At 42.5% G+C, this 18,691-nt stretch overlaps 1 protein-coding gene across 1 annotated transcript in view; it reads right to left on the bottom strand.

The window, feature by feature from the left end:
• birc6 (baculoviral IAP repeat containing 6) overlaps positions 1 to 18,691 on the bottom strand; it is a 44,420-nt gene that overhangs the window by 24,415 nt on the left and 1,314 nt on the right. The window contains exons 2-44 of the mRNA XM_077612675.1: positions 17,401 to 17,582; positions 16,856 to 16,993; positions 16,419 to 16,612; positions 15,182 to 15,293; positions 15,030 to 15,112; positions 14,720 to 14,945; positions 14,454 to 14,623; positions 14,245 to 14,303; positions 12,493 to 14,130; positions 11,990 to 12,139; positions 11,691 to 11,916; positions 11,459 to 11,619; positions 11,252 to 11,383; positions 10,833 to 10,964; positions 10,552 to 10,718; positions 10,325 to 10,458; positions 8,930 to 9,088; positions 8,679 to 8,810; positions 8,499 to 8,596; positions 8,269 to 8,416; positions 7,722 to 7,855; positions 7,369 to 7,518; positions 7,051 to 7,238; positions 6,528 to 6,833; positions 6,362 to 6,461; positions 5,892 to 6,106; positions 5,529 to 5,737; positions 5,097 to 5,449; positions 4,599 to 4,818; positions 4,355 to 4,491; positions 4,140 to 4,277; positions 3,689 to 3,816; positions 3,357 to 3,488; positions 3,039 to 3,254; positions 2,760 to 2,943; positions 2,506 to 2,679; positions 2,006 to 2,139; positions 1,590 to 1,743; positions 1,402 to 1,518; positions 1,140 to 1,300; positions 643 to 769; positions 450 to 560; positions 23 to 281 (exon numbers count right to left, since the gene is read on the bottom strand). Coding sequence (XP_077468801.1) covers positions 23 to 281; positions 450 to 560; positions 643 to 769; positions 1,140 to 1,300; positions 1,402 to 1,518; positions 1,590 to 1,743; positions 2,006 to 2,139; positions 2,506 to 2,679; positions 2,760 to 2,943; positions 3,039 to 3,254; positions 3,357 to 3,488; positions 3,689 to 3,816; positions 4,140 to 4,277; positions 4,355 to 4,491; positions 4,599 to 4,818; positions 5,097 to 5,449; positions 5,529 to 5,737; positions 5,892 to 6,106; positions 6,362 to 6,461; positions 6,528 to 6,833; positions 7,051 to 7,238; positions 7,369 to 7,518; positions 7,722 to 7,855; positions 8,269 to 8,416; positions 8,499 to 8,596; positions 8,679 to 8,810; positions 8,930 to 9,088; positions 10,325 to 10,458; positions 10,552 to 10,718; positions 10,833 to 10,964; positions 11,252 to 11,383; positions 11,459 to 11,619; positions 11,691 to 11,916; positions 11,990 to 12,139; positions 12,493 to 14,130; positions 14,245 to 14,303; positions 14,454 to 14,623; positions 14,720 to 14,945; positions 15,030 to 15,112; positions 15,182 to 15,293; positions 16,419 to 16,612; positions 16,856 to 16,993; positions 17,401 to 17,582 — 8,488 coding nt within the window. The remainder of the gene's footprint in view (positions 1 to 22; positions 282 to 449; positions 561 to 642; positions 770 to 1,139; positions 1,301 to 1,401; positions 1,519 to 1,589; positions 1,744 to 2,005; positions 2,140 to 2,505; positions 2,680 to 2,759; positions 2,944 to 3,038; positions 3,255 to 3,356; positions 3,489 to 3,688; positions 3,817 to 4,139; positions 4,278 to 4,354; positions 4,492 to 4,598; positions 4,819 to 5,096; positions 5,450 to 5,528; positions 5,738 to 5,891; positions 6,107 to 6,361; positions 6,462 to 6,527; positions 6,834 to 7,050; positions 7,239 to 7,368; positions 7,519 to 7,721; positions 7,856 to 8,268; positions 8,417 to 8,498; positions 8,597 to 8,678; positions 8,811 to 8,929; positions 9,089 to 10,324; positions 10,459 to 10,551; positions 10,719 to 10,832; positions 10,965 to 11,251; positions 11,384 to 11,458; positions 11,620 to 11,690; positions 11,917 to 11,989; positions 12,140 to 12,492; positions 14,131 to 14,244; positions 14,304 to 14,453; positions 14,624 to 14,719; positions 14,946 to 15,029; positions 15,113 to 15,181; positions 15,294 to 16,418; positions 16,613 to 16,855; positions 16,994 to 17,400; positions 17,583 to 18,691) is intronic.

The raw sequence follows: 18,691 nt of genomic DNA, 5'->3' as shown, positions 1-18,691 counted from the left end.
CACCTGAGAAATTGACACATACCTTTCAGTCGATAGAATGTGCAGTAGTTTCAGTAGAAACTCGCTGAACATTTGTGGACAGGTGGAGGAAAGATGAACCTGCAAGCGACTCAAAAACTCGTGCATGGCTTGAGTGGCGGTAGGTCCAACTTGAGAGCTATGCTGATTGGTTCCATTGGTATTGCTGCCAGAGAGGAAACGTACCAGGACATGAACCAGCGTGGGATCGGAAACCATCTGATGTGCTGTGCTTTCTTGAGCGTTCATCCCAATACCGGAGGCTGAAAGTTTAGACATGTCTTTAATATTTGTAACCTTACTCAGGTTAACAGGTCACAGATGCTGAGGAATTCATTTGTACCATTTTGCCAATTTAAGTCACAATATAAATCTTTTGCTGGGCACTGGTTCCCTTTTCTGCTACACAAATTGAGTACAAATAGACTTACCGTGATAAGGCATGTTAGTCATCAGGGTCAGTGAATGCAGCACCAAACACCAGGTTCTTAGGGAAGCGTTGGGGTACCAGGCCAGCACAGTGAGAAAACTGTTAACAGAAGCTGGATGCACAGAAACAAAATTACTCTCGTGCTAGATGAGGTCGGGGCGGGGTATAGTGTGGGGATGTTGGGCAAACCTTACCTTGGTTGAGTGGAATGGTGGGTACTCGACTAGAGTTAAACAAGAAGATGTCTGATCCGGTATCTTCACTCCCACTCGAGCTGGTGTTGAGACTCAGTGTAATCCATAACTGTAGCAATGACTCCAACTGAAGAACAGAAATGTCTTTATTTTAGCATCTCTTTATTGTCTTATAGGATAAGATGTATAATGAAAAAGTACACAGGTCGGCAGATATGGTCTAAAAAAAAATTGCCCATTGTCTATATTCCATGCAACTTGATATTTATCTAATTAATGTTAAGAAATGTATAAAACTGAACGAGAGTATCTTCGATTATATTATGTATATAAGAATAAATTTTGGTCAAAATTTCACTAAAACGTACAATTACGCCCAGCGAACCAGAAGAAACGCTAAATCTCGAAAACAAACTATGTCATCCCAAAATTACACATACGTAGTGAGGGTATTATAATCAGTTAAATAAAAAAATGGTGAAAAACAAGAGACCAACCTGCACATGGTGGACTTGCAGCATGGAAAAGAGCTTGTTGAAGCAAGCACTCAGCATGGGAATGGAAGAAGGTTGGACTATCAGGGTGCTGCCAGGAGGAGAGCCTCCACCATGTAGCGCCCTCAACAGAGAGTCATCTGTACCATTGGTGGTCTGGCAAACTAAACATGGATGAAAAATGTTGATTACAGTTCACCATGAATACCAACATTACTGTTGTCGTGTGATTGCCAAACTATTCTTAATTTTCCCTTCTGATTACCTGTGGAGGAGTTTGACGTAAGAGCCTGTAGAATAGAGTCGGCTTGTAAAGTTGCCATCATTTTAAGCATCAGTTCAGCCTGTTGCTCCAAGCCCACCTCTAATCGAGCATCCAGGGCTGAAAAAAGGATGATAAAGTATCAAATACAAAAATTCAAGGAAGACCAAAATAAATTCCCGTCTTCTTACCTTGAGAAACTGAGACAGAAAGGCCTTGCGAGCCAGGCTTCTCAACAGCAACTGGGGGTTTAGATACTGGGATACCAACCCCTCCAATATATGGGGTGTAACCATACGTGCCGTAATCAGAACCCCAATAGTCATACCATGTGCTGCTTATTGGCTACAAACAGAAATAAAAAGGTCAAAAAGACATCTTTAACTGTAGTTTTTAATTAGTTTATCACGAGCAGACGTCAATTCCACTTGAACTGGGGGGTGGCAGCAAATGTTCATTTTGACGTCCAATCACCATCAATCAATTGTTGCAATGAGTTAAATGTGCAGGCATTGTTTTGAAAAACGTCAGAAATAAGTTTTAACATTTGAGGCACAACTTTTTGGGTCAAATACATCGGTTCTATGGTATAGTGGCAAAAACATACCTTAAACACTTTGGCAGCAAGCGGATCTTTTTCCAAATCAATATCTAAAGGGTCAATATCAACATCCATCAGGTCTTGTAGCAAGTCAAAGTCCATGTCTTTATCTTTTTCCAAAGACACCACAGGTGGAGCACCTATGTATCATAAAAAAAAGATTAATAATGCTAAACAAACGTGTATCACACAAGCAATGATTTGTCATTGTGTATTGAAACATAGTTCCCAATAGTCCTGTCCAATATACATTTACAAAACTATACGGAACTTTTTATTGACATTTTACATGTCTACAGCCATTCTTGCCATATAAATAGACCTCTTAATGCAATGCACATTTTGGTTATCAGATGGCTCCCAACTTCGCAGACTTGCTACATTGAGGATTTCCGTGTGCTATAATAGTACCACCAATCAGTCTCAAAATGTTCCTATAGTTAGCCAATTGGCTCTCCCTGCCAACCGTACGTGAGTAATGCATGCAATACAAGAGCCCATATTACCTGCAATGATATCAGGCACGAGGGCCTCATCAATGCTCTCCACCAAAGGCATTGGCATCTGCTGAGGCAAGGGGTCATCTGCATCGACCCCAACTGCTGAGGCTGAAGCACCAGCCTCCTCAACAACAGTCACTTCATCCATTACATCTAATGAACCTGGAGACAGTAGTTCCCCTGAAACATAACGGTGACCGTCAGGTCACTATCCACTCTGCCACATGTATGTGTGTGTATGAGCACAGTAGACAACACACCTGCCAGGATGTCTTGTAACATACAGGTGAGGGAATATTGAGCCCAAGCACCACCCCAGGAGATATCTCCTCGATTGAAGTCTGTCCCCACTAGCAGGAGGAGTAAACGCTCCAACTGGTGTTCAGACAACACTTCAGAGAGGTGGATTGTTGGTCTGGTGGCATTAGCTATCCTAGCAAGAACCTAAGGGAGGGAAGTTCAACACATTTCTGAAAGAATGAACCAACCATTTTCCGCCGTTCAATCTGAAATGGATCCTCTCAAATTTAACACGATACCTTGCAGACGAACAGCAGCAGGTCAGCATGACATGTGAAGTCCATGGAGAGGAGAAAGAGGGCTAACTTCTGCGCCACAGAGATGCAGCGCTCATGGGACAAAGTAAAGGGTAAGGGTTCAACTTCTGGTGCTTCTTTGGCTGTTGCAGACTCCGTGTCCAACGTAGAGCGCGGCCATTCAGCCGTTCGCCGAAGACGGATTAAGTCCTTAAAGTGCTGAGGGAGCCCCAGATTGCATTTGAATACGAGTTTTCTTGAGAGAATCACAATCTAAGATTCGTTTAAGGACTTTTACGAGAACTTTGGTGGAAAACCTACCTTGGATGTGGCTTGCTTGAGCTTGGCCTGTTCCACCAAAAGTTTGTAGGAGGAACCCTTGTTGCTTTGGATCTTCTCCTTCTCAATCTGCTCAACTAAAGCTTTTTGTTTTGCTTTCAGTAGATTTAACTGCTAGAAAGAAAGGCATACAATGAATATCAACCCTGAAAAATAGTCACCTCAATAATATAGCGTAGAGGATTCTATTGGTTTCAAATGAGAATTGAATTATTAGTGGGGGCAATATTTAAGGAAATGTGGTATCTGATAATCACAAACTTAAAAAGTATGAACTGTGTCGGTAAATGGCCAAACAAATAAGACACGTGTACCTGCTTGTGGTGGACAAGCTGCTTGCGAATCTTGCGGGAATAAAGTCTGTCAAGGCTGCTGCTGCCTTTTGTTGATCTATTGGTGTTCTGAGACTGAAGGCTGTTATTGATGAAGCTCCATTGAATACCTGGCAAAAAAAAAACTATCTTTAATGGCAAAGACAACTAGTGGTGGAATCACTCAATCACTGAAGGAACTTTGACTTCAGCAACACAAAAGTGCTGGGATCAATTGGTTAAAGACACTTAAATTTCAAGTTCAAAATTATACCTCAACTAAACAGGTTAGGATTACACAAAATAAGTTACTAAAGAGAACTTTAACATTTCAGTTGACTATTTAAAATCTTAAGTTAGAATGACAAATAGGAAGTTCTAGGTCAAGCTATACCATGCAATTTCTAAAGGAATAGCACAATGATTGTAATCTAAAAAGAAAAAGCTCATATACCTGTAAACGTTCTCTCTCGCTCTTTCCCCCCGAGGTGCTTCTTCCCACCTGAAGCTTCATCTTCTATACTCGTGACATAGTCTAAAAGTCTTGAAACAAGCATCACCACCCAGCTTATCATCGGGATATCCAAAACACCTGAAAAACAGACAATCAAGGATCATGTTAAGGATCATAATCCTTATGAGATGGTATGCCTAATGAGGCAACCATACCTTCAGTTCTGTGTTGTGTTGCAGCTTGTGATTGCTGCAGAGGTGATAACAAGCTGTCCAAGAGATTTAGTAGACCCTCCAATACACCACTGTTGCTCAGTGATCTTTGTCCAAGGCAGGACAAGAGCATAAAAACTCTGTGATGAAGAGGTTCAGAGAAATTAGGATTAAAAAAAAACAACAAAAAAAACATTGTACCTTTCTGTAACATTGCAAAAGCACAGAGTTGCGATCAACAACCTACCGGTCCTGCGGGAAGATGAGCAGCTGTTCAGAGTTGTAGAGCTCCTGCAATACGTTAGAGAGGAATTGTCCCCACCATCGTTCCCCTCCACACAGCTGTACCAAAAGCAGGCCGGCATGAAGTCGGATTTTCGGTGTACCGCTCAGGCAAAGGTGTTTGAAGAGCTCTTCACAAGCCTGTGCGTGGAACGTAGTCTGGAGCACCGATGGCACCGAGTGGCCTGATGTTATACATGCGTGCATGGCAAGACAAAGGAAGCATATGAATCAATATTCATAGAAACATTGCAACCCTAGCACTCTTACTAGGGAGAGTAGCAGCCATAGTTTACCTGCTATTATATATCTTAAATTAATAAAATCACTGGCTTATGATGCCATTGTTGTGATGTAAAAACTAAGAAGGCTGGAGTTAAATGTTGCAATTTTTCTTTTCTTATTAAATGCCAGGAAATGTCCTCCTATTTGGTGGCCTGTGGCCACTCTACTCTTGACTCACCATTGTTTGAGTGCAGCAGGCTGAGCAATGTGTCCAGAAGGTAGCGGATGATAGTTCTCAGCTGCTCTGTAGAGGAATTGTGGACCAAGTCTTTAGCCTCATGAGATTGAGCTGTGGGGAGAGACTTTCGACTGGCACCCAGTGACACACGCAATCTCTGGACGGCGTGGTGAGCCAAATTAAGCTGCAACTGAAGCTGGATGCAATCTTGGTAGGCTGAAAATACACGTTGGTCCTCCTCTACCACCTTGTCTGGTTTGCGTAAAAAGTATTGGGCATTGTTGGCGCTGTTGAGGGGTGGTAGGTCGATATTCTGAAGGAGGGTCTCCAATCTATGGCAAGCTAGATTGTACCTGGTCGGAAAAAAAAGAAAGCGATCCTAACATTCAGCCGTTTGCAACAGTTGTGTCAAGAGAATTTGATGTATTTTACCTGCACTGGATATCTTCCTGTAATGCCATCATCATAGTCAAGTGTTGCTCCACGTCAGGCTGACTGGCAGGTTCACTTTCTCCCCGCAGAGGATCATGCATCAATTTAAGCTCGCTCTCCCAAGGTAAAATATATGTATGGCCGTAATAAAATCCCAGAGGAATCTTTGCCCGTGCATTGGTGCTGCCGTAGCGACCAATCACGGTAATCTGAAGGTTGTAGAAGATAAAATATGTACAGATGTGTTATGGTGAAAATTCACGGCAGACTTGTGAACCAGACCGCACCAAAAAAATATGAAAACAAATTCTACTAGCAGTGACATATTCTGACGTTAATGTGAATCCAAAATAAAAAACAGACCTTCATGAACCTGCAGACAGGGGGAGGCAGCAAATCATGTAGGATGAGGGAGTGCGTACTGATGTCAGTGGCCACCACCAGCCTGCGGCCATCCACCTCCTCACCTAGCGTCCAAATGTCTATGGACAGAGAGGCCAGGTCGCTACATGTTGGGATGAGCGCATCAGTCAGCAGAACAGGTCGACCAAAGTCCAGCGTCACAAATCGACGAGCTCCTGGGAGAGAAAAATATGATTTTGTTGATTGAATAAAGCTGAATGATTTTTATATTAAAAACAAATAAACAAACTATGAAAAAAGGGACAATTTATAGTCCAGAAAATACAACAGTTAGCACCACTAATACTGAGTCAATGAAGTGCACATAGAATTAATTAAGTGTCACCTTGTATATTTCAACGTCATAATTTTGATAATTGATAATTTGATAATTCTCAGTCCTTTACACAATTAGGGAATGTGTGACATACCAGAATGCATCCGCTCTATGATGATAGACTGGTGTGGAGGTGGCTGCAAAAAGTGAGATGCCTGAGAAATGGCTATTGCCAAGCCACTTCCCATGGGGCTCTGTGTTAACAGGGAAAAAAAAATTACACACTTATGCTTCCGTTTTAAGGCTGCGGCCTCACTAACCGGCTTGGCTTTCTGAGAGTTTTTGTGTGCCGCCAAGTTAACTGGCCCTGGGTCCATCATGGAGCCGGGGAAAAGGTGAGCCAGCTCGGCACTGACAGCTGCGGACACTGCCTCGTTGGGCGGAGTGAGAGGAGGTGTCATGAAGAGCGGGGTTGTTTTTGGTGTCGGGGGGATGACATCGGAGGGATGAATGAAGAAACCAGGAGCGCAGGAGGAGTTGGAAGGCACTGAGTTGTGGATGGGCCCCACATTGGAAGCGGCCGCGGCAGCTGTGGTCTGATGTAATTTGGCTTCAAGCTTGGCTTTCTGCTTGCAGCGCACACACAAAAAAATCACTCATATTTCCTAACATGAAAATAAAACAATTTCTTCGTCGTGGCTTATTTTGTCCGCTAACCCATTTAAATCCTTCATTGGCTAGACGTCCAATCCATTTTGACTGGGAGAGGCTGTAAGCCAATGCTCTCTTTTTTTTCATTGATCTTTTCAATTTACTTTACAGTCCTCTGTGTTTGTTTTTTACCTGTTGCTGCAGTTTGAGCAGCTGCTGTTGTTTTTCCTGTAGGACCTGTAACTGTTGCTCGGCCGACACCATGGCATGAGACAGAGATTGCAGTGCCACTTGTGCTGCAGAACTAAGAGCTGTGGAAGCCTCGCCAACCGTTCCTGTCGATAGGCCCCCAACCGCCGGAGTTACGCCGAACGTACTCACTGCAGATAAAATAAATAAATTAAAATGCCATAGATATAGAAATAACAATAGAAAGTCCAACACAAAACAGCTTGCATGGCGAGTTAACCTGAGCCATTGCCTTAGAATGAAGAAGACAGGACTATTTACCAGTGAACATGCTGGCATCATCGCGTTCCACTCGGGTACCGTCACTAGTGGAGATGCAAGAGAAATGCAATGGCTCCACCTCTAGGAGCCCCGTTAATGCTGTGAAGCTTCCCTCTGCGGCTGCACAGTTGCTTACTTTGCCGTTCCCTGCTGGAAACCCCATTTTAAGAAATGAAATACAAATTAGAGAGATTAAAATTCTGCAGATTATTTTTTAAAATAAAATGACATTTCTATACAGTTTATTGATTAAGTGTGCAAGAACAAAGACTGAATTTCTTCATGAGCCTTCATGAACATCTTTTTGATGTATTCATTACTCTAGTTTAAATGAAAAGGTGCCTGTCTCTTACCTGAGAGAATGTCAGAGAGATCAATCTCATCTGACTGAACCCCAATGTTGCTGTTGAATGCATTCTTACAAGAGGACCCACTGACTTCCAGGTCAAAGAGCACGGGATCAAATGGGGAGCTGTACAGTCCATACCTATAATCAAACCAACCCAAAAATATAGGAGTAAATTAAACAGTCATTTGATAGCGACATAGTACAGTAACAAGTGTGTGATCCTACAAATGGGATTATTAATTTTGTGCAATCTGCCAAGTAAAGTAGCACAGCTTGTGACCACTCACTTCTACTGTGAATTTGAGTTTGTCACGAGTATATGTCTAATCCATTTGAACTAGGAGGGATGGCAGGGAATTAACATTGCGGGTTATTTTGCCTGCTAAGCCATATAAATACTTTTATCTCTTTGACTGCCATTCACAGCACTAGAAATCCAATCCATTATAATCCAGTAAATGTTGGTTCACTGCTTTCCTTCCGATTTCAAATGGATTGGACATCTGGTGCTGTTAAGGGCACCCAAACTTTTGTTCACAAGTGTAATATACCTGGTCTGCAGCAGCGCTTCCATTGGTGTGAGTCGGTCTTGCAGCTGTCTTGAGATGGCTGTGAGCAGGGACGCACAAGTGGTGCTGCAACCTGCCAGGTCCTCTTCTTTGACATAATTTAGCAACACAAAGTACCAGAACATGGAGCCTGGAAAATTACAGTCCAAGAAGTATAATTAGACAGGAGCTTGGTTTACAATGTTGTTTAGTTTTGCTTCCTGGCGACATACCGCCTGTCGCTGCAGCAGGCAAGTACGGCATATTGTCCAGCAGAGCCTTCAGAAGACTGGTGACAAAACCTTGTTGGCTGGGATCGCCTTTTCCATTGCTACAGCAAGAGGAACCCAATATTATGCTGACGTTAACCCACAAACAACCTCGTTGATAACGAATTTCGTAACCTCGCTCACCTTATGCAAAGTGCAAGAAAGCGTGCACACTTGTGAGCAATGCTTCGACCGGCATCAAAGAAACACACAGCAACAATATCCAAAAGCCGCACTCTGGTTTTGGCCAGCAACCCCTCCTTTCCTTCGCGTAAGCTTAAAATAAATCACGATAATAACATTAGGTCGTATGTCAATGATGTATTACATGTAGAGTTCAGTGGCTACAAGGTCTACACACCATTTGAATACATAAACATTGTCAGTTGGTATACCTGCACGGTCCATTGGAAAAAACACCAGCCAACCAGCACAAGATGTCCAGGACGAGGCCTTGCGCGTGTTCTGTGGAGAGGCCCTCTGTCCGTTGACAAAGCGCATCAAGTAGCTTTTCGTGGAAGTCTGGAAACTGCAGCATTGCACAACGCTGGACCCTTGAAGAAAAGAGAAAGGCGCATCTCCATTTAGCTGGACAGAGGGATATCAAAAGTATTGATGCTAAAATATTTTACTCAGATACGATATTTGATTGCAAAGTAGGTATTTGTTTTTGCACAGAGATAATGGCAAATATTTTGCCTTTCTTTGGTTACTTATTGGCTCCCATTGATATCCAATCCATGGGCTGAAAGCGAACCAGTTGCAACCCTCGCAGGTCATATGGATTGGGCTTTTAATAACGCTCCCCTACTTACGAACAAGTTAGGTTCAGAGCGATTGTTCATAAGTTGAATTTGTTCGTAAGTTGCTCAGTGCTATATTTTGTATTATAATTTATGTTTAAGGCCTGTATAAGTATTTTGAAGCCTATATAAGTATATTGAAGGTTTATATGAGTGCATTTGTATGTTTAAGGCTTGTATAAGTAACACGCATTGGTTTGTACTGAAAAAAACATTTAATAAAATGGAGAGAATACATACAGTACTGTATACATACATTAGAGAGAGAGATTTACTAGAAACTGGCCGAAAGAAGCTATCAAATGACGATTGCAGTTTTCTTTTTTCATCATTCAATTGATTTGCAAACTTTGTGCAACATTCAATATTTGGGTCCTGCTGCTCGATCTTTATGTTTATAAATGGTACTGACGGTCGAACGATTCAAGTTGTATTCCCGTGCAACGCTCACCACTTTCTCACGTGCATCAAGCTTCGTTATTATTGCCACTCATTTCAAATGAAATGGCTTGCCTCTTCCTTGCACCTCCCTCAATAGAAGCCTTTCGCTTTTCACCAACCATATTGAATAATGGATGCACGAGATATTTAATGATAAAAATGAAAAAGGTTCTTTGCACACTGGAGATACGTTCACGGACTTCCGCACTGCAACGGACTGGGCAGAGGAAGGTGGATGCTGGGTGAGCTGAGCTCTCAAAGCGCCAGGCGTCGGTATTAGTGGCGGAAAGAAGCACTACTCGGAAAAAGGCGCGCAATACAAAATCGAACTAACGAACATTTTTCGACATAAACGCAATTTGCAGACATGTTCGTATGTACTGTTGTTCGGAACTCGAATGTTCGTAAGTAGGGGAGCGTCTGTATTCAGTTATAAAATACCAAAAATACATTACACACAACTTCAATTTTTGGAAAGCCAAAACACCAGAATAGACGGGTCTATCCGCTATACTCTCAACCTGTACAGTCCAAAATTATTTTTACCTTTCTTTGGGAATAGACGTCTTTTTGAACCTTCTGATTGTAACAGACACCTCTTGCAGCAAGTCACAGCCTCGCATGTTTTCCACTTTCTTGGAAGATGCTTGGCTATCTGATTTTGCTCCAGCCCCCTTGTCCTGCAAAAAAAGGAATCATAAAAATATTGTTTACCATTTTACAACTTTATCTTTAAAATGGACACTCATCTGGTTATAGTAAAATATCAGCACCTTTGAAGCCTGAGCCCTCTGCAGCAGTGTGGACAATGAGTGAGATTTGGAACACTGAGGTTTGGCACTTGGCATTCTGACAACCGGCCGGGGGCTGTCCTCTATGTTTTTATCCCCTGCTGCTTTGATATGCACCAGAAAAGAGCGGTACTTTCCACCAGCCATGCCTACATAAAATTACAACACCATTGAACTACACAGATACACACAACTTCATATGAGTTTAAAAACAAAATCTGAATATTCAGATTCTGCTATAAGCTAGGTTAGCATTTACTGACCTTTGACCAACTTTGGGCTAGTGAGGCTTAGCATGCCAGCATGGCCAGAGAGATCCAGCCCACTAGCAAGCCACACTGGTCCACATAAGATGTCCTCCTTGTGCTCTTCTAAGAATGGACACAAAATGGAGCCTACAAAAGGCACATCACACAATGTTTTACACATGATGTACAGGAGAAAAAACTCATAAACACAAGTGGAGTGGCAGCTATTTCCATCTGTTTTAAATGCATCATGAGGCACAAGGGTTGGTCCAATGGGCCACGTGTGGAACTGGCACTAGAGCTTTATTACTGGAGTCTATGTTTGTGCTATGTGGTGATTTATCACACCCCTGCTTTACTTATACAGGGTGAGGCGGCAAATCGGCATAAAGTAAATTGATGAGCGGAGGAGTGGATATAAATTTAATGCTCGCCTGATGTATCCTCTATGTCCATAAGCTGGATGTCCTCTGTGAAGTCCAGCATGGAGGGCCGGCCATTCTTCTCCCCATTGGCATGGATGGGAGTGGAGAGGGGGAATGTGATCTGTCTATCAACTGCAGTTTCTGTCAAATACAGTCATTGTCAGAGCAACGCATCTTTCAAGACTAAATGTCACATTTCAAATGAAGAGTACTTACCACTGACTTTTCCCAGGCCAGGCGCTTTATTCTTCAAGAGAGTGATCTGGATCTGAGGAATGTTGACAATGTTGGCATTCAGGACAAACTTGAAGTCCACATGGCCCACCATGCAGGCCTTGGGCAGCACCACCTCAAACACATGCTCATCCCAGCTGGAACTAAAATGAGAACGTGAGAAAAGCCTGTTGATAATTTATCGTACTGTACTTACAAGTTGCCATATACACACCTATCATTCTGGAGCTTCCAAGTCCGAGTGTGCTGGGCTGCATCTCCATGGTGCTGTTGGTGGAGATGCTGGGGATGGCGTCGCTGCTGCTGCTCTTGCTGTACCTCCACCCAGCAGGGAGGCACAGTGGCAGAGAAGCGGGGAGTCAATGTTTCAAAGCGTGTCAGCTCCACCAACGACATGAGGCTCTCCGTAGACAGCGGTTGGTCCACTAGGAGTTCAACTCCTGCACGATTAATAAGCACTGTGCTCAAAATTTGAAAAAAATACATGCCTTGAATGTAATATCCAACGAATACCTGTGATCCCAGGGCTAGATGGGTTGGACGAAGGCCGGGCCCAATCCAGCAACAGTTCAGCCCCCTTAGAAATGGGGCCATCAATAAACATGTCTCCATCGTCTACATCATCACAAACACCTCCAATTTGAAGGAAATGAAGCTCTCCACCTGTAGAGAAAGAATCAAATGAAAACTAACGGACACAGTTGTTTTTCTAAACCCTTCATAGGTAAACTCGATTAAAAAAAATTGGATGTCATTAACGTGGCTGGATGTCCATTCCATTTTGACTAGGAGAGGTTCCAAGTTAAAATGGATTTGACGTTTAGCACCGTCAATGCAATTGAAAGATGAGCATATTGGGGGGCACAACCACAGTGTATGGCCAAGCAATTTCAGAAAATTACAAACACCTTTTGAAAATGTCAATTACTCTCAGCTTTTTGCATTTCTAGATCAGCTTGTTGGATGACATTTGTATCCCCGAGGTCAACAATGCAGGCAAATGAAATTCCACTTACCTTTAGTGCAGGCACAAAGACGGTCAGTTCCAGAGCAATAAGTTACAGAGACAAAGGGGTCTATCTCTTCAGCTGCACTCTCTTTCTTAGGGGGTTCAACCTTGGTCAAAACTTCCAACGTTGATAGATCCAAGATCATGATATTCCCGCCTTGTGTCGTCACCACCAAGTGACCCAGTCCTACCACCTCTTGTTTCTTAGTCTCTTTATGAGTGGTGGAAGTACTGGTAGCAGTGGCATTGCCGCTGTTAGTGGCAGCTCCGCACGCAGTACGAGTTAAAGCCGCAACAGAGCCTGCCAAGCCGATTCCTAAGCGAGCTGTACCATTTTTGGAACCAGAGGGCGTCTCCTCTGGAGTCTCCTCACTGTCATCCTCCCGGCTATCAAGCACATCTGGAGGAAGCAGGATGAAGGAGGTAATTGCATCACAAGGCTGGCATATCTGCTGCACCTTAACAGGTTCCTCATCCAAGGTTACAATACGGGTAGAATAATTAAGTTTATAGAGAGCAAGGTAGCCTCCGCCGCTCGGGCACGACTGTGATTGGTCCCCTGACGCAAGGATGAAGGTGGATTGAGGCGGCGTGTCCTCTTGGTGGTTGCCTTCCACTCCATTGGCGACTGGATGCCGAGTGTCCCCTTTCTGCTGGTTGCAGAGGGCAGAGTGCAGGCGATTTAGATTGTTCAGGGCTTCTACTTGGTTGGCTGCACTCACAGATTCTGCGTTGCATGGCTGCAGCCCGACCAGGAGGTGTACACCATCCCAGCAAGGCGTAATTGAGCTCACGCAAAGATTCTCCTCTTCCAGCTGTTTGGGCAACCTCAGGCATTGTACAAGCGTTCCGGGCCGAGGCGGGGAAGACGACGTGGCAGCGGCTAACGTGTTCCATTTGTCCATTTGACCGTCAAAGCCTGCCAAATTGGTTGCAGAGTCAGCAAATTGTTGAATGTACGTGATGGGAGGATCCTGAAGAAGAAGCTGCTCGTGGGAGTCAAACTCCATCTCGATTATTTGTGGCAGAGTGAAGCTCTCGTCGTGGAGGCCTTTGCCCATGATGTTGTTCATCTGAGCAAACACTTGCCCTGACGTCTTGTCATCTGTCTCTCTGATACTGTATAGCAACAGCACAGGTATCGTCCTGTGTACAGATGACACAGCGGTAGGACTTGGAGGCTGAGAACCTACCAAGTTCGAGAAGCAATGTTCCTGGCCAGCAGTCTGGGAATTACACGTTTCTATTTCCATGGGACCTTGGTCCTGAATGGGCCCTGCTTGGAAGGGCTCAGGGCCCTGAGTTCTACAGGGACTGTCAGACACCCTGCGTGTTGAAGATGGAACCGTAGGTTGGGTTCTGGTTGTGGAGTTGCTCGACGCCGTGCGGTACGTAAGCAGCCCTCCAGCGAGCAAGCAGGGGAAAGGAATGTTATGGTGCTCTGGGACTTTGTCCTTTGTTTTTGCCTGGTTGTGCGCCTTGGCTTGATTCAGCGAGGAATTGGCACCCAGTTCCTCCAGATCTTTGACGGTGTCCTCCAGCACGCTAGCCAGCACCTCCAATTGCAGTTTTTCTGGCTGCTGGAGCACACTGACAGCGGTCACTCCTAGGCTCACATCCATGCTCTCCCACTGGGACGGATGGCCTGTAACGGAAGAACTGATATTGATAAAGTAACCAAGATATCTTTTGTAAACTAATAAGATCGAGGGGACCAGCTGATGAATGTCAATTCAATAACAAAGACAAATTCTCATACCTGTTACAGACTCGGACCGGGAATGCTCATCGCTGTCTGAATCCTCCAACTGGTCGTCACTTATGACAAAATGGATTAATTAATACTGCTCAAGTCAGGAAACAGTAGTAAGTCAAAATCTCTCAGATACATAAACAATTATCATCTGGAAATCAGCAGGGGATACACAATACTAAAATGTTAAGCTGCAAAAAATATATTTGGCATACCTATCGCCCTCAAGTTTGGGCAGGTCTGAGCAAGAGGATGACTCCTCAAGCCAGGCCAAAGTGGGTCTCCGAGACCCCGTCAGGGTTTGCTGACTGTGCTCACCACCACACAGAATCAGCTGCCTCAAAATGGCCGGGTCATATGGATTAACGTCAAACTTCAGGTGAACCTGATTACAACAGCATTTGCATTAGTCCAACCAAGCCTACCATTTACGACTGAAACTCTTCAGGCAAAGTACAGCGCTGACGGTGTGTAATCTGACCTTCATCATTTTGGAAACATCCCAAATACAGATCTTGCCCCTCTTTGTCGCAACGGCCAAGAACTGTGGGCAGCTGCCAAAGCCGTAGCAGGCAATTTTGTCTGAACCGTCAGGACTGTTGGGAAACTGAGCAGGACTGGTTGCCAGTGTCACCGACAAGGGAACATTTTGAGTGTGCTCGCCCTTTACAAACGGACAATTAGGGGAGTGTCGCTCGTGTTCGGACCTGGGGAACATAAAAATATGTGAAATTTATGACACTATCAGTCACTTTACAAGCTATACAGTATAATCAACACTATGAACACACCATGGCTCATCTGTTGGTTCCCAACATACTAGACATACACTGCAGGTGAAACACATTGCTCGGTCATCCCCTGATGATGCAGGCTGTGGAAAGAGAGGGAGGGTCAAATTTTTTTACAAAGCGCTTGGCCAAGTACTACCAATTTGCCCTACCTGGTGGTAAAAGCCTGCCTGAGCCATTGGATCAGGCTGAGCCCACCGATACCCAGCATGTGGCCATGATGTAAACGTCTCCCTTCTGTTGGCCTCACTGTACATTAGAGATCTATAAAGGGACAAAAAGAGCATGAGTACAGTATTTTCTATGAACTAGTCAAAGACTAGTTATCCCTCTGGCCAATTACACCAGGGAACACAATTATTGATGAGTTAGGTCTGACAGCTGTTTAGCGAGTTTAGTTTTAAAACTAAAGAAAATTTAAAAAAAGAAAATTACGCCAAAAGACCACCACCAAAGAGCTTATTTAAGAAAAAATTCTAAATATTGCCAAACTATGATAGGACCACGACTGCAAAGCTTTCACGAAATGTGTTTTCTCATAAGGAAAAAAAACTTCAACTTTGAAATCAGCATGCAAATTTTACTATTTATTATCATAAATACCCAACTCAACAAATTTCATTTTTTTTAGATTGTTCCTCAGTGAAACTTGCGTCAGGTCCGAAAAAAACATCAGCAGATCTTAAATACTAATATTGCTTGTTCATATTAATTGCTATATAATGCAATGGTACCTGTACTTACGAAATTAATTCGTACTAGAAGTGGTTTTGTAAGTTTAATTTTTCATAAGTAGAGAGGCATTGTACATGTAAAAGCCCTAATAAAAATAATACATAAAGAAAAATGTTGTTTTAACCATACCTGAAAAACTAACAAAACGTCAGAACACCATGGCAACGAATGGCGGTCAAAGAAACACAAAAAGCATCATGGCGACGCAGCTCCCTCTTAGCCAATGGGAGACCAGCGGGTATTGGGAGATAGCCAATGGTAGAGAAACTCTATCATGCCAATTTTAATATAAAATAAAGGATAGTGTATTTATTTACATTTCAGGGGATGTATTTTTTATTTTTATTTTATTTTTTAGATTTTGCGTTTTGTAACTTGAATTTCTTTCGTATCCTGTGACCAAATTTTCCCATTGAGGCGTTCATAAGTAGAGGTACCACTGTTAAGGAAAAAAAACAACAGAGTAACGTTCTAGAATTCTAGTCTAACATCACAAAAACAGAAAGTACACTGTACTTCTCTTATATAAGTCACAATATTTTGCATAGAAAATGGATGACTTTGCTAGGCAATGCATTTTTTTTTCTTCTCAAACCCAAAACTCCCAAATGGTTTAGAGACGCATTTGATCTTGTTTTTATGGGGAATGCTCACCTATCTACAGAGCGCCCAGGCCCCACGCCTAGCTCGGGTCGGGCACTTGACAAGAGGTAGGAGAGTCTGTCCATGATGGATGAGGCCACAGACAAGGCAGCTATGTTCTGGTTGATCTTCTTGAGCTCACTAACAATGGCACTGGCAACCAGCTTCATCACATGGTGAGGAAGCTGGAAGGTTACTGTCGCCCACTAGGAGGAAGAAGAATAAATACAAAATTCAGAAAATGAATGAATACTTCAACCTCAATTTAAAGAATATAAAAGCACTGCGTAAATCAAATATTTCCGAACGACACGAATGCAGCTGGAAAAAAAGGTGTGCCAATTGGATGGTTTCATTGCCACCTTGGAATTAGGTAATTCTGGAATGGCAAGACTTGAATGCTGTGACAACAGTGAGAGCATGAAGTGGAGTGACGCTGTAACACCAACCTTGGCCACTTTGTGGTTGGCTGCCGTCTCATGTGAGGTATTCTTCAGGCCTTCTTTTAGTTGTACGATAAAGAGATCGTAGCCCTTTGTGTTGGATACGTCGATCTTTTCCTGACAAGCTGACAGCAAATGTTGAGCCTGGGGGAGAGAAAAAACAAGTATTCTTAACATGTACAACATTTTCTCTCACATTGTTTAGTTTACAGCTAACAGTATTCTTCTAATTTGCAGCAGCAGCAAAAAAATAGTAGCAACCCCAAGTGTTTTTACTTTGCTCATTGGCTGCCATTGACATTTATCTAAATTGTGCATCTTGTTCCGGAATGAAAAGCCTCGCCTAAGAGCAAATTGCTACATACAGAATGCTAGCATCATTGTGAAAAGGCATTTACAGTAATTGCTGGTACCACAGTCATGCAAGTAAAATATGACATTAAAACAATCTACTAGACTCTTTCTAAACACTGTAATAAGTCATGCATGAAACCATATGTGGTCCCACTTTTGATTGTCTATTTTTCCCTTATTCCCTCGGTCCTTTTTACCTCAGTGACAGGAAGCTCCATCTGAACCAGATCTTCAGGTTTGGTCACTGGAGGTTGGAGGGCTGTGTCCAGGAGAAGGATCCCATTAAGATCCTTCCTGCACCCTACTGCATAGTCGTCAACAAAAAGCACCTTATCCACAGCAGGAAAGTACTGACATCTGACACGGCCGCCGGGTTTAACTGGAAAAGCAGCAAAGGAAAAAATCATCATAAATAGGGGTAATTTCGCATGTAAATATATATGGCAATAAAAAAGTTATTTCTGCGTAATTGCATATTTTAACACAGGGTTGAAGAGTGAGAACAGAAGTACTCCATGTGTGGTGTGCTACATATTTTCTGCAGATTTTTGTTGACATTTGATTAATTAGGATAAAATTAGAAAGTGTTAAATCAACCAAACAGGTTTGATGTAGAAAGCTGCCAAATAATTTATTTGTATTTTTTTTACTTTCTTTTTGCCTTAAAGCACAACTCACTCTCTCCCAAAAAAACCATTATTTTATATGACAAAATTTAATTGTCTTTTTTTTTGTTTACCAGTATTTATTTTAGACTTCCATTGGATACATTCTCTCCTCCACTTCACCTGATTTTTTTTTCAATTACGTATTCACGTGTGTTACAAATAAGAAGCCAATATTTTTTTATGGTGAAAAAAACATGTATTTTTTCTCTGGCAAGTAGAGCTATGCTAATATAACAACAAAAAAGCCTCTATAAAAAATACATTTTGGACTTAACACAAGTACAGAAAGCCATTCACACATCTAAGGAGAGAAGAAAAAGTATCAACCGTGCGTACATATTATAAACAAATACACCATGAATACTGCTGTTGCTTCCATTTTATTATGAAAAGCACTTTGTGCAGCATGTGTTTGTGAAAACAAAGTGCTATATAAATAACGACCTGCCTGATTTCTTGAAATATTAACACATCACAAAAGCAAAGTGTGAATAACTTATTATATTAAAATGTATTTCAATTTTTCAGTCCAGTATTTTCATTTCAGTGCATTACTAATACCAGTTAATTTGGCTTGTCATATTGTATTCAGTGTTAGATGTGTGTCGTATAGATGGAATGGTGAAATAGTGGTGTAATAGTAGATAATGTCTTCTTTTCATAATGTGAAAACACGGCGCTTAAGGATGAATGAGAACATTTCAATTAAAAGACTTTCATGGTTTGGTACACCTGTTTTGGTTAGTCACAGAGTTTAAATTGGCTCACATTTAACATTTTAATACCCGGGTGTGAACGGTGTATTTAGACAAAAAAGTTA

This window comes from Stigmatopora argus, chromosome 11, assembly GCF_051989625.1.
Source record: "Stigmatopora argus isolate UIUO_Sarg chromosome 11, RoL_Sarg_1.0, whole genome shotgun sequence".
Taxonomy (NCBI): domain Eukaryota; kingdom Metazoa; phylum Chordata; class Actinopteri; order Syngnathiformes; family Syngnathidae; genus Stigmatopora; species Stigmatopora argus.
This window is presented reverse-complemented; position numbering and strand designations above follow the sequence as displayed.